The 14,996-nt window shown below is 42.4% G+C and overlaps 1 protein-coding gene across 1 annotated transcript; it reads right to left on the bottom strand.

Moving 5' to 3' along the window:
- Positions 1-5,507: 5,507 nt before the first annotated feature.
- Positions 5,508-6,140, bottom strand: LOC149161533 (uncharacterized). Its single transcript, XM_089434908.1, has one exon. The coding sequence runs from the start codon at positions 6,138-6,140 to the stop codon at positions 5,508-5,510; it is 633 nt and encodes a 210-aa protein (XP_089291034.1).
- Positions 6,141-14,996: the final 8,856 nt, after the last annotated feature.

Here is a 14,996-nt window from a genome sequence, read left to right as displayed (position 1 = left end):
CTCCCTTTTGCATCTAAAACTATCTTAGCTGACTCTCAAGAAACATCTTCCACAGAACGGAAGTTCCCTCGTACAATGTGGTTAAGGTCTCCCACATTTCCCTTGCTGTGTCTTTCTCAACAATATGTGGGATCACATGATTCTTGACCCCGTCCAAGATCATGCACTTTTATTTTGCTTGAGCCTCCTTGTACTTCTTGAGAGGATAAACATCAACTGGAACAACAAACGTCCTCAAGGAATAATCCTTGATGTGATTTTTATCCAAAATTGCCAGGATCCTGGCCTTCCAGATGATGAAGTTGGATGGTCCATCTAACCTGACCTGATCCTTCAGTCCATCAAATGAAATTTGAACTGGTTCTCTTCTCCCTTTTTCACTGATGCCTTAACAAAATTTGGATATGGATTTATTTGGCGCTATAAATCCTCTAAGGAACAAGCTCCCTCTAAATTTCGATTTCCTTCACGGAAATCCTTCTACCAATCATTGTCAGACCACCCCTTTCTGATCTCTCTTTTCTACTGCTCAGCACTGGATCTAGATTTCTTGGCAAGATATCTTCTGAGGAACTGATTCCCTCTACTTTGCTTCTGCCCCACTAGTTACTGTTCTGCACCAACATAATCAACACCTCACCAACAACTCTAGATGAAATCTGCACTGCACCTATAGCCATGACAACCGGAAAAAAAAAGACTCAACAATTTTTGTGCTACCCTTTGCAGCAACAACATCACCCAATCAAGCTGACGCAAGCTCTACGTGAGCTTCCCTTGCTGACTGTGTCACCCCTCCTCTACTCTCTCGGCCAGAAACTGCGCTGTCTCTCGGCAAAACTATATTCACACATAGATTTTCCTCTATCATTTTGCTGATGGCTTCAGTCCTCCTTGATCTGCAATCGCTCTGATACCATGTGAAAATTTCTGAATCTAACAAACTAGAAATCCTACCGCAGAAAACTGATTTTCATTACCTACTTTTGTTCTTCATTTTAACAAGTTATTTTCAAAAATATTCAGAAAATATTAATGCAAATACAATGCAACCTACACCATTATATAGATCAAGTAGTAAAAAAAATGAGACAACCAAACAAAGGACACACCTATTGTTTGACTAAACGTCCCCAAAAAACCCCAATGCTGGAAAACCAGGGCAACTGATATGAGGGTTTTATTATTAGGCATATTTCTGAATACAACTAGAGTGCCATATCCGGCTCACCCAATAGAGAATAAAACCGACAAAAGTACCTCTATCTGGAGGCAAATATTTTGGCGAATCCAACAACTGGATGAACAAACGCCATAGGTGATTGCACTGCCCCCAATAATATGTAGCGATGGCTGCTCCCAACTTTGCGCTGGAACTGCGTCAGCTCCTCTAGGAGTTGTGTCACCCTCCGAATGAGCCTTCCCGGCTTAGAAATTGATATGCTGAACCGCTGCCCAATCTGCGTCACAGAAACCCCAATGCTGCCTATATGTGACTGCGTCAACACTCCAGCCTCTGTGTCACCCTTTCTGGAGCTACGATGGCTCTCCCCGGTGTTGCTCTGCCTCTCTTCTATGTATTCTCGGCCTTGGATGGAAGTTCCTCTACCGAACTGCCCCTCTCTGCACTAGAAGATCACTCCGAAATTCTCAGCAAACCATGCTCCAGAATTTTGATTTAGCTCAAGTGCTACTCTCACTATGTGTATTCTACAACTGACCCCAAGCCTCCCTTTATACTTTTCCTGTTGAGAAATCAATGACCGTGATCTAATCTCCAATCAAGGAATAATATTAAATTAGTCTTGATCCCCATCTCTTAGAAGTTTCTCACCCATATTTTTTTTTCCCCTGGGAAAAAGTCGTAATTTCTATTATGATTAAGAAATTACATTTTGTAGATGCCGAAGCATATTCATATGGAGGCAGCATTGCCTGTCGAGAACAAAAAATAACTGTAGAGTAGTCCAAGATGTCTCCTCGCAGGGAGCATTTCCAAAAAAAGATAACACTGTTAAGTTTGTCAGAGATCAAAATTTGTCTGTGCTCTTCGCAGAGAGCAATATATATGCTGTATATAAACAAAATAGAGTTGAACTGAAACCATGTCTAGACAGTGTCTATGTACATACTATAAACAAAAGCTACTCTGAAATATAGTGTGGGCTTCATAGCCCCTCGTCCATGTGGTCGTCAAAAGGTCTGTGGTAGTGCTGGTAGTAAGAGCCATCTATTTCCTCCTGGATCAACCAGTCTTCTCCTTCTCTATGCGCGGCCTCTTTGGAGAGCTGGTCGGCGACGGTGTTTTGCTCCTTGTAAACATGTTGGCAAACAAAAGATTCAAAAGCAGCAGTCAATCTCTTTGCCTCATCAAGTATGTGCCTCAAAGAAAATGCATGACAATGGGATGCATCATTCAGCCAATTGCAAACAATTTTAGAGTCTCCAAATAGCTGTAGGTGTCTGCATTGTTTATGGATAGCAAAATGGATGATGTGTTTGGCGGTACACAGTTCAGCAAAATTATTTGTGCCTCTACCAAGATTGATTTGTATCTTGAAACAATGCCTCTCGTTGAGATGGAGGATAGCACCACCCCCACAGCCCGCTTCTTGGGCCGGGCCATAAAAAAAATCCCATGGTTTTGATATATCAATGGGTACAGGTCTGATGATGCGAGGCGGGGCGGGAGGATCCTCTTCAGGTAGCATATTATAATCTGCAACCGTGTGGAGGACTATAGAAGGCCAATGAGGGGCTTTAAGATTAAAGATTGACTGATTCCGCGCGATCCAAATGGCCCAGCAAGCCAGCAGAGGCATATTAATAGCTTTCCCAGAGTGATTTTGGCACCAGGCATTCCAGGCTTCCGAGAGGTTGTTACCATGCCATTCTTTCAATTGCGGGATCTGCATGGTGAGATATTTCCAGAATTGATTAGAAGAGCTGCATAAAAGGAATAAATGATCGGTGCTTTCTTCTGCGTTGTGACAGAGGTGACATCGAAAGGGTCCATAAAAGGACCTCTTCATGAGATTGGTGCCAGTGGGAATTTTATCGAATAGGATGTTCCACATCAACAATCTTGTCCGGGGGGCTAACTTAAGCTTCCAGAGTGCTTTCCAGGTGGGAAGTATTTCTGGGGGTCTATAAGGTTCCATGAGCCTTAGATATCCAAGCTTTGGTGTATAGACTCCATGCTTGGCGAACGCCCAAATGATCTCATCAGGTCCATCAGTGAGCCTGATGTGAGCTTGAGATAGTGCGGTTGTATACTCCGACCATTCGTTTGTCCACTGTGCAGGCACTTCCAAAGCTTGGGCGGATAACCAAGCTTGCTGAAGGAATGAGGAGTTTGCATGATCTCCAATATGTTTGATATGTGTAATCCCTCTGTCCTGGAGATGTCTGATTAGATTAGCAGATAGTCTGTGGGCATTTCCACAACCAACCCATGGATCCAGCCCGATGCGAACAGCGTTGCCTTCCTTTATGCGCCAAGTGATACCATCTCGCAGCAGAGGTAAGGTGCCGATGACTGCTTTCCAGATATTGGAAATCTGGTGATTGGTGCCATGCTGTGAATAGATCCAGTCCAACACGGTCTGTGGTTTGATGTATTTAGCATATGCGACTTGAGACCAGAGACCATCTGAGGTGAGTAGACGCCATCCGAGCTTAGCAGCCAAGGCTTTGGAGAAGGAGTCCAACCTCTTGATGCCCCATCCTCCCCATCGCTTGGGCTTGGCAATGGTGTCCCATTTTACCCAAGCGAAGAGTCTCCCCTGCTGTTGTCCTTTCCAAAGGAATCTGCAGCAAATACTTTGGAGCCTATTCAAAATGCCTTTTGGAATCCAGGCTAGTGCCATCCAATAGACTGGTGTGGCTTCAATGACAGCTTTGATGAGAACTAATCTGCCTGCACGTGAGAGGTATCGATGGTACCATACCTGTAGCCTCTTTTCCACTTTTGCAATTAGCCATAACCAGTCAGCGATTCTGTAGCCAGATGGTTTTAGTCTGAAGCCAAGGTACTTTATTCCATCCTTCAGATTCAATAGAACAAAGGGAAAGCGCTGAGTGACAAAGGTAGATTCATGAATGGAGCAGCCTACCATGGTGATTGTGGATTTGTTTTCATTTATCTTCATTCCAGTGGCTTGCTGAAATAGGAGGAAGGAATTGTGAAGCGAAGTGGAGTCGCCAATGCTGCCATTTAGGAAGATCAAGATGTCATCAACGAATAACAGATGTGTGAGGAAGAAATTGTCCACAATTTTGATGCCAGTCATTTGATGCCTATCTCTGGCTGATGAGATAATTCTGCTTAATCCTTCCATGATTAGTAAGAAAAACAGAGGTGAGAGAGGACATCCTTATCTAAGTCCTCTCTCAGATGTGAAAAAGGAGGTCGCTTCCCCATTGAGTAATACACTGTAGGATACATCGGTGATGCAGCTCATCGTCCATTTAATGAAGCCATAGGGGAAACCAAGATGGGTTAGCAGCAGCCTTAAATACAACCAGTTTGTTCTGTCAAATGCCTTAGAGAGATCCACTTTAAGAATCATTCCTTTCTGTTTTTTGATCTGCAGGGAATGCATAAGTTCTTGTGCAGTGGCGATGGCTTCATGGATCTGTCTATGATGCAAGAAAGCGAATTGTTCGGAGGATATGTGATGCGAGAGGATGGGCTTGAGGCGATTGGCGATTATTTTGGCAATGATCTTATAGAGGCAGTTGCAAAGTGAGATGGGGCGAAAGTCATCGAAGGAGGACGGGGCATCGGATTTAGGAATAAGGGCGATGAAGGTGGATTTGATAGCTGAGGATATCCTACCTCTCCTCCTACTATCTTCCACAATCTTCAGAAGGTCATTCCCCAAGATGTCGAAGAAAGCGATGTAGAATTCTATGGTCCACCCATCTGGGCCAGGGCTCTTATCTTTCTTAAACCATTTTAGTGTAGCTTCCAGTTCCTCCATGGTTACTTCCTTCTGAAGCTCATCCGACTCATCTTGATCAACATATCTGGGAAAGAGTTCAGCTACTCTCATAATTTCCATAATATTAATGTCTCCAGGAGCGGAATAAATGCCTCTAAAGTGCTCAGTTGCCAGTCTGGCCAGGTTCTGTTGTGATGTAACAGTGTGGCCTTGATTATCCTTTAATTCCCAAATAGTGTTGATGGCTTTGCGTCCATTGGCGAATTTGTGATAAAATTTAGAGTTATTGTCTCCCTCAGAGAGCCAGATAGCCCTGCTCCTCAGCCTCCAACTTTCTTCCCTTTCTTTCAGAATTTGAGAGCGTTTTGCGATGAGAGAGGTGTACAGTTCCTTGCTCTCCTGTGTGGGGAAAGTCCCAGATGATGATTCCTCAAACTCCGCAATGACCTATTCCGCCTCTTTCAGAGTGTGATTATCTTGGATTCGCTTTTGGTGAGCCCAAGTTTTGGTGATCTGCTTGAGTTCAATAAGTTTTCTGACAAAACCCGCAGAGAGTTCCTCCTATTCCCTGATGGGATTGTTCTGCCAGTAATTTTGAACCAGCTGAATATACGAGGGGTCCAGAAGCCAAGAAGCATTAAATTTGAAGGGGCTCTTGATTTTGTGATTAAGGTCTTCAGCCTCTAGGAAGATAGGCCTGTGATCGGATATGCCACCGGATCCGACCCATTGGCGGAATCTAGGGAGGCTGTTATACAGGGTTTCCTTAATAAGAAAACGATCGAGCCTCCTGGCCAAACTTTGATCCCCACTCCTATTATTTGCCCAGGTGTATTGTAAACGAGCAGATGGAATATCTACCCAGTGATGATCCTCCAATAAGGTGGAGAGGGTATTGGAGAGGGAGTCGACCTGTGCCATATGCCCCCACGATTCGCAGAAGCCCAGGGAAAAATTCAAATCCCCTCCCAATATGATGTTATCAGCTTGTAGAAGTTCAGATTCCATTAGAGATCTCCAATAGTTGGCATGGTCAGTGCAGGGGCCGTAGATGTTGATGATGCGCATATCTCTTTCCATAGAGTGGACAAAAATGTCAAGGCCAATGAATCCCTTGCCCCCCCCAGAGATTTCGTATATCCACAGCCCTGTTGGATACCCCGATAGCCAATCCACTGGATCGCCCAGACGCATCCAGAGCATGGATGGTCCAGTTAGGGAGCCAGGAGGAGAGGGTGTGTATAAGGGGTTCAGCCAAGCATAGGTTTTCTTGCAGGAAAATTATGTCCAGATGAGTTGAATTAAGCAACCTCCTGAGCGCTAGTTTTTTGGATGAGCTAGCAAACCCTCGGCAGTTAAATGATAGAACCTTCATGAGGGGAGGGGAAGAGGGCCATCCTTTGCTCTAAGCGCCCTAAAGATAGTCTGTTGTCGCCCGAGGGCGACCTCTTCATCGGCAGTGTGCCTAGCTTTGGTGATGCGGGAGGGTCGACCCCGGGAGGTCTTAAGTGAGGAGGGGACACTCACAGAGTCGAGACCAACAGCGTCAGGACCCTTGTCCCTCGCCCGGGATTGCAGCGAGTACCGAGGAGATGTCTGAGATGATCGAAAGGAAAGGGAGGCGAGGGTCGATGTGATCAGTAGAGGAGGGGCCAACGGAGGAGGGAGTGGTAGGGAGCAAGTGAGGGGAGAGTGAGAGGGGGTGAAATGCGGGGCGGGAGATGATAATGAGGGGAGAGGATCAGAGCAAGGAGGGAGAGGTGATATGCCCAATGGAGTGCAAGATGCATGAGATATCAAAGAGGGGGGAGATGAAGACATACCCGAGTTCGCTGCGTCCTCTTGCTGTGGCGCTGATAGCACAGGAGCTGTTGAAGTTGTAGGAGGTGCGTCTGGGACTGTGTCAGTATCAGCGGCCGCAGGAGAGCTCTGTGGGACACCATCTTCCTGTTCGTGCAATTGAGGCTCTGGATGCAGATCAGATTGTTGTATGGGGGAGGTGACCTGGGGAGGGTCGACTCCAACTTCATTGCCGTTCCTAGGCCCTTTCCGGAGGAGAGGGCAGTCCCTGTAGAGATGCCCTACTTTGTGGCACCTGCGGCATCGATAGGGGATGCCCTCGTAATCAATGATCTGTCTGCGAGCTGAATCTCTCCACTGTATAGTAATGTGCTCATAAAGCCCGCCTCTGGTGTCCATGTTGACGAGGATCCTGGCGTAAGCCATCATGCCAGTCTGATGATAGGATTTATCATAGCCCATGAATGTGCCAAGTGCATTACCAATGCGATTGAATATATCTTCAGACCAGTATTGGAGAGGTAATCCTGGGAGCCTAATCCAGACTGGTCCAATACCTATCTGCTCTGTCTCAGGGTCGAATAAGGGTGTCCATCTCTTAAGGAGCACAGGGGCATGCTCAAAATGCCAGTAGGAGGACAAGACCCAATTTGTGTGGTCAGCACGAGCAAACCTCAGCGCGAACCATCCCCTCACGAATGTCTGCACATGAGGGATGTTCACCAAATGATGACCCCAAACTTCAGTTGCCCAGGTCTTCAATTGTGCCACCGTGTAGCTGCGCCCCCTGATGCGACCAACCAATACCCGATCTGCAAAGTCCATCGTTTCTCCCCACCGAATATCCTCTTCCAGTCTGAGAAAAATATCGTCCTCCTTGGATTTGAAGCACTTATATTTCCGTTTAGGGCCGCGCGGAGGTGGGGGGTTCTGAGGCTGACCAGGAGGCGGAGCGGTAGCATTCAAAGGGGCCGAGATCTGATGAGTGACAGGGATTCCGGGGCCAGAAACAAAAGGGGGGCCCGAGAGCGGGGGTACGGCAATGAAGCTACCGGAGAAATGACCAAGGGAGACCGCGGGTCCGGCGGAGGAGGAAGGCAGAGAAGGGTTATGCGGCGGTCGAGAAAATGAGCCAGCTTCCGGGAGGTCTAAACCAGGGTTAGGGTTTAGGCAACCGGAGACAAAACCGAGGGTTGCCGGAGAGTGAGGCGGCGTGGAGAGGGCTGGCCAGGTAGGAGGTTCATCCGGAAGGACCACAGGCTGAGCCCTCGACGATTCACCGAAGGAAAACTGTGAGAAATTTCCGGGGAATTCAGAGTTAAACATACCTTCTGAGGTGGCATATGGAGATCGCCAGATGGAGACCCCTTCCAATGGGTCAGCAGAATAATCAACAGCCTCCAGATCCTCCATGGCCAGCTGCACCTCGGGACGACGGACACCTTGTGGAGTAGAGAATCCCGGGGAAAAAGACAGGTTGCAGTTACAGATGACGGACCATGCAAGGTAAAAATGTAAACCGTCACAGGTAGAAACGGAAGTCACGGCATAGTGATCCCCAGGCGCCTTCTCACCCATATTTTCATTAATACCCATTAATATTTTAATTTTCTTAAGTTTAGACTTAGGAACCCCATTAAAAATATTAATTATTTTAATAAAATACAATCAGAGTGGAATTTCACCAAACGATTTCTGGGTCTTGGAGATATCATGTGTTCTAGCCCCTCCAAAACAATTTCAGAGCTAGAGCACATCTGATGCTACCCAAAAGTCAACAATTCTGAGGCTTGTGAATAGGGTAGAGGGGCTGCTTTATACCCTAGCCGATGTGGTCGTCGCAACATCTGACATTGTTGACTCTAATCAGAACACTACTCTTTCTTGTAATATATGGGCTTTTATGTTTCAGCTTATGGACCATTGTAGATAAATATGTACTGTCTGAATACTGATTGTAGTTGAAACTCGATGTTATTTTGCTAATATGGACTCTATAGCCTTTGAATTACCTTCTGCATTACCTTCCTTTTCAACATGGTTGTGTAGAAATCTTGGCCCAATCTAACACAATGGGGAATGGGATGAAAGCCCAGGAACATAATGGATTTCATTGTCATGCCCTACACATCTTGTATGGGCATTGCACTAACCGAGTATTTGGGAGTGCTTAACGATACCAACAACGTGTAGTCATCGAGTCACCTATTCGCAGTGTAGTTTGACATGATCAAGAGTGAGGAATTCTATGATCTCGATGACAACCATGTGGGCATGGACATTAACCACCTCATATCAGTTAACCATAAACATCTTAGGTCCCTGCGATGCGAGGGGATCGAGATCGTGAAGTTAAGGAAGAAAGAGAAGTCACTGAGATTTTATTTATTTATTTATTTTTTAATTTTAGTGCCCATGACCCGTCTGGACAAGCTGAGATCTCCACCATGGTTTGTACACTTTCTCATGTTGTGGATGGAACTGCGGCCAGTTCGAATGTTAAGCAGGGATGGCCTCTGCTGCTGCAGCCAGTGGCGATGACAATAGCGGGGTGGGTAGAGTGAAGCAGAGAGGGAGACTGAGAGTGATCAATTTTTATATCGTACAATTGTAGGAGAGATGGGGCCAAGCGAATATTATAGTGATACCGGATTTCATGCTTCTAAATTCACGTAAGGGTCAATTATATCCTGTTTGTGGCTGTTCTAGCACGAGGAATGCATTAAGCCACCCCAGTGAGGAATGCATTAAGCCACCTTAGCGAGGAATGTGGCAACAATTCAACCTTTTGTAGTATTTTCAACATCTCAAGCCACTATCAGCGGGTTCATCATCAGGTCGGCAAACTCCCGCGAGCTATGATTCTTTGATTTTGTTTTTCAATTCATGAAATTGCTATTGATATTTGGATTATTACAGAAGAAACACAAACGAAACTGAGCACGAGCGAAGCAATGGTGTTGTTGGAGCGGCGACGATGCCAGGAGAGGCCATGGGGTAAATGACACGAACTCGATGGTGGCAGGAAAATGACATGGGGTAAACGATACAATTTGGTACTGGCAAGAACATTTCTCGTCAGTAGTACATGAAGCCACCTCCACTCAACATTTTCTACGTGTTAGATTTTTTTATTTTACTGAGGACGACAAAAATGAAGGCTTTGGATTCGTCGGGCTGATTTGACTGAGAACGACAAAAATGAAGGCTTTGGATTGGTTGGGGTGAATCGTGTTTTCTCACCCCAAGCCCGCAAAAATATAAGCATAATTATAGATTATCAATGTTGGTGTTGGAGGTATCTTAAGTAACCGTATCAATTAATACAATATATAGGACTTTAGAGTTTCCTACCATATTCTCCGAGTGCTATGGTTGCAGGTATTGTGCAGAGTATGCAGTTCGTGGTTATTTTCACATTTCTTGGTTGGTGCAGGTGGGAAGTAGAGTGAGACTGGGAGTAAGATGCATTCGTAGAGGCGCAAGTGTGGAAGTGTGGAGAGAAATTTCCATTGATACATAAGAAAATTACATGCTGTAGATGCAAATAGCATATGAAGAATAGTGGGCATAAGCCACTTACAATGCAATACTTCAAAAGGAGTACCCCTAAAAAGCTTGAAAAAATAGGCTTCAAATCGTTACAGTAAACGGGTCTAAAAAACCCCAGCAATCGTGAAAAGAACAGGAGCCCAAAAACCCCAAAGAGGCAAAACAATATTTGGAAAAAACCTGTGATAGTCACATACGCTTGCCAAGGCAATACTGCCAAAGCCAATGTATAATGAGGGCACAGGCCGCCCAGAAACCGAAATGCCTCGGAACAGGCCTATAGAAGGAAACATGGCATAAACCCCAAACCCACTACAACTCCAAATCAGTAGTGCAGCACCAGGAAAGCGCCCATGGCAGTGACGAAAAATGTCGCACCATTTGGACCATGAACAACAAAACCCCAGCGCTAAACTACATAAGAATATGCAAAAAAACTCTTGCAAAAAAATGAGTGATGACTGCAAACAGAAGCCTCAGAATCCTAGTCAAGAAAGAAAGGCACAAACCAGGGGAAGAGGCAGCCAGAGTCGCTGTCCCTCGCCCGCTCCCTCAAAACCCCCCCCGAAGCAGACAGATACCATAACCCATGCATAGTACTCCGCCATCGAGCATCGACAAGAACATTTAGAAGCCTCCGAAGACATGGCCAAGAAGCAGCGCCACGAAACATGGACAGAGGTGGCTAGGGTAGCCTCCATGCCCCCATTCCCTCAACACTCCAACTCCCGTCAATCTTCATACCAATACTTTGCCACCGAGCATCGTCTGCAGTTGCGGAAGCCACCAAATCCCCAACCAAGAAGCATAAACACAAACTAGAGGCAGAGGCGACTAGGGTTCAGCTTCCTCAGCTCGCTCCCTAAACTCCGCTCCTCCTACAATGACACATCATTTAAGCAACTTTTTGATTAATTTATGTACCTAGTGAGCTTTATTCGTGTGTTACAATGGTATATTATGCCTTGCATCATTCTAATTAAAATTGTGCATTGCCCAAAATTTAATGTCTAATTACAATGTGCAGAGGTCCTTGGTAGAAAGACCATGGGCCATAAAAGATGAGATGAGGGCGCTCAAATTGGAAGCGAGAGAGGGAATGTTTAATGTTTTTAACTAATAACTATTAACATAAGTATCACTATTAGTGATATATTAACTATTTTTTAGGTCTTAATATTATCTATTATCAAGATTCCACTGTTAAACACTTTGTAAAAACAAATGCAATGCATTAACACATATTAAGGGGTTAATAGCTAGTGCTAATTAGTATATCTCATATTAATCTATTTTAATATATTAATTATATAGCCGATAAGCTTAGCTATTTTTTGAATTGAACTTTACAAGCCTGCTGGACATCACCTTGTCGAGGTTTGGGAGAACATGCATGCCAGATCCCACTAGAATGATTTGGCTGGGAATAAACATGTAAAAATATTGGTGCAGTTTAATTAATAGAGGTTTTTTTTTTCATCGGACTCGGGGATACAATTTCGGTGAGTGTGCGATTTCTTAATATTTAAAATATATTTTAAAATGCATCCTATGGTATTTTTAAAAAAATCTTAAAGGCCTAAAACACTAAGATTTTAAAAATTACATAATTCTAAAATATTAATCCATCTAATAGCTATTAATATATAGTATTAGGATTAGATTAAGATTAATATATTAAATTTATCACATAATATATTTATGTGGTAAAAACAATATTTTCTATTTAATTTTCATAAGTTTAAATTTTAGTCTTAATTTTAGTCTTGTACCACACTATCATGGTTAAGTTGAGAGGCTTATTTTAGAGGGAGTGTGAGAGGATGTGTATGTTTGTTCTAAATAGAAAAATAAGATTATAATTAAAAAAAATATGCTCTAAAATAATTAGAAGTAAAAATAGTGTAAATGAGATGTTTAAATTTTACACTTATAAAAAATATTTCAACAAGATATTTAAATAAACTATTTGAAAATCTATGTTAACTAATTTATGTGGATATCGATTTCATATATATATCTATATATAAAAAATAAAATAAAAATTTATGGTTAAAATTTTTATTTAGTTTTATATATATTCTATTTAGCATCAAAAATACAATTTAAACAATAAAAAATAACACATTGTATTTTCTTTTAAAAAACGCTTACACGTGCAGAAATTTGATCCCTCTACACTCATATTAAATCTATACTTAAAATAAATCTATACTGATTTTATTCCCAACTCCTACCATCTCTAAAATTAACCTATTATTTATTTATTTTATTTATTTTAATTTTTCTTTTAAGAGCGAAAAAAGCTTTATTGTATTATATAAGGAATATAATGGGTTGGGTCCCAAAAAAGATACATATTCATATGATTTTGAGATATAACCATATCTGTCCAGAGAGAGAAACATATCACACATATAAAAACAAGTCATCAAGACAATGCCATCCATGTCCCTGAGATAGAATAGATTGCACTGTTAAAGCCACCTATCTAAAGATACAAGATCTGCAAATATCTTCAAAACAGAAAATAAGAAACGCTTAAGATTAAAGCATATATGAGGAACTACTAAGCGAAATTAGAACACTGGTGGAGAAAATTCTTGTATCGTGAAAATATCCTCCTCAGACAGAACCTGCACAAACCATAAACTTGGAGATGATACGAGACCCCTTTTGGATAAAGAGTCTGCCATTGGATTTTGAGCCCTGCAGATTGATTTATAGAGGACTCATTCATATTATCCCAAAGAGACCTGATCCTGTCCAGCCAACCAACGAGGTGAGGCTTTGAAATATTGATTTTCTTATTCACAAAGTCCACCATTACCTTTGAGTCTCCAAAGATCGATATGGGCCGGATGTCTAGAAGGGAGCAGAAATATAATAGGCCAGCAAGTGCCATGGCTTCCGCTTTTGAGTTTGATCCCTTTCCTCCATTCTAATGGATATTGAAATGACATGAATCACTTATCAGAATGAAAACCACACAGCCACAGATGCCTCTCTGTTCAGCACCGTCAAAGAACGCGCATGGGAAAGTTGGACTCCCCTGAGGACCTGTAGGAAGTTCATCTCCTTTAATCTTTGGCGCCTTCATAGGGAGGCTTTCATAAATCGACACGACCTTAGAGAAAATATCCAAAGATGAGCAATTTTTGCTATTGAAAATGGAGTTGTTTCTCGCCTTCCAGATGCTCCATAGGCAGATAATAAACAAAGGCCTCCAGTTCACTTTTTGCTGGCTCCACCAAAGAAACGCATCAGAGATAGAGGAGTGAGACACATGTTGAACACCGAACCAATTCTCCACAGACAGCCAAAGATGCTGAGCTATATGACAATTTAGAAATAAATGCCAATTGCTTTCCTCATCTGATCTGCACATAGGACAACACCCCGGACCCTGCCAACCCCGCTTCTTCAAATTTTCCCAGGTAAGATTTCTGTTGCGGAACAACAGCCAGGCAAAGAAAATCATTTTCGATGGGCATTCAGATTTCCAAAAAATCATAGGAAAAATAGGATTGAGCTGGGGACCCATCTTGCTAATTAAAATCTGATAAACATCTTTAACTCTGACAATATTCAATGACTTTGAATTTTTCCAAATAATGACATCAGATACCTCCGAGCAAAAAATTCCACAGGATCTGAGACTCGTCCTAATGGGCTCCCAAATCTTAGCAATAGAGTCCGGCATCTGTAGAAGACCAGCATCTTTCCACAGAGGGATCGACCCATGCCAACCAGCAATTAAACTTTCCCAGAAAAAGAAGCCTTTCCTGTGAAAAAAGTTTAATAATGCTTCTGGCACAATTATTTCCTTGTCTCCACTCAGAAACTAATCATAACCGATCAGGATTTTACTACCTGTTTGACACCGCCATATTAAATTTTCCAAGAAAAACCTTTCCATCCTATACAAACTTAGCCAGATTACCGATCCATATGAAGAGCCAATCCTTCCCTACATTTTACAAATTTTGTAAAAATAATTTTAAATAACCAAATTCCAATGAAAGGAAACCAAGAGATATGAAAAATTAGTGAGGTAGTTGATGTGTGCAGAAGGACTTGGCCTAATTCGACACCACAATGTTGTTCAGCCCCGCACTCACTCCCAGCAGCCAACACTATTAAATAATAAGAGAATTGAAATTCCCGTTTCAAAAAAAAATGAGAAGGCTGCAGAAAACTTTATTTGTGAGAATGAAACAAATATTTCACATTCCTTTCAATGATTTTAGAGATGTCAAAATCTTTTCAATACTAGGTTATTTGTGATATATTAAGCTTAACTTAGAATCAATTATTATCTCTTTTTATTTAAATTGTCTAGGAGTACATCATTTTTTTCAGGGATGTCAAAAGCTTTTGACATATTATGAGCTCTTTGTTTAATGCAAAGGAAGAAGAGTAGTAGTTTGAGAAAGTCAAAATAGTAAGAGATTACATAAATGAAATATTTTTTAATAACAAAAAAACATAAATCTTACATTAGCTTAATCAATTAATTAGCAGTAAAGATATGAACTATATTGCATTGCAACCATTAATCTTGTTTATTAATATTTCATTTGAGTTTGAATTATAAAGTGATATATCATTACTATAATGAGTAAAAACAATGTGATTAAATTTCTCATTATACATTAATGATGTGTCATGCATACATGCATACATACATATATACTT

The sequence above is a fragment of the Pinus tabuliformis genome, chromosome 5_2, assembly GCF_031772625.1.
Source record: "Pinus tabuliformis cultivar Carrire ecotype Pingquan chromosome 5_2, CPIR1, whole genome shotgun sequence".
In the NCBI taxonomy this organism is placed as follows: Eukaryota; Viridiplantae; Streptophyta; class Pinopsida; order Pinales; family Pinaceae; genus Pinus; species Pinus tabuliformis.
Note: the sequence above shows the minus strand (reverse complement) of the source record. Positions and strands in the feature narration are given on the sequence as shown.

Excerpts from the sequence above, each read along its gene's own strand:
- LOC149161533 (XM_089434908.1), bottom strand. The coding sequence starts at position 6,140 with ATGCGTCTGGGCGATCCAGTGGATTGGCTATCGGGGTATCCAACAGGG.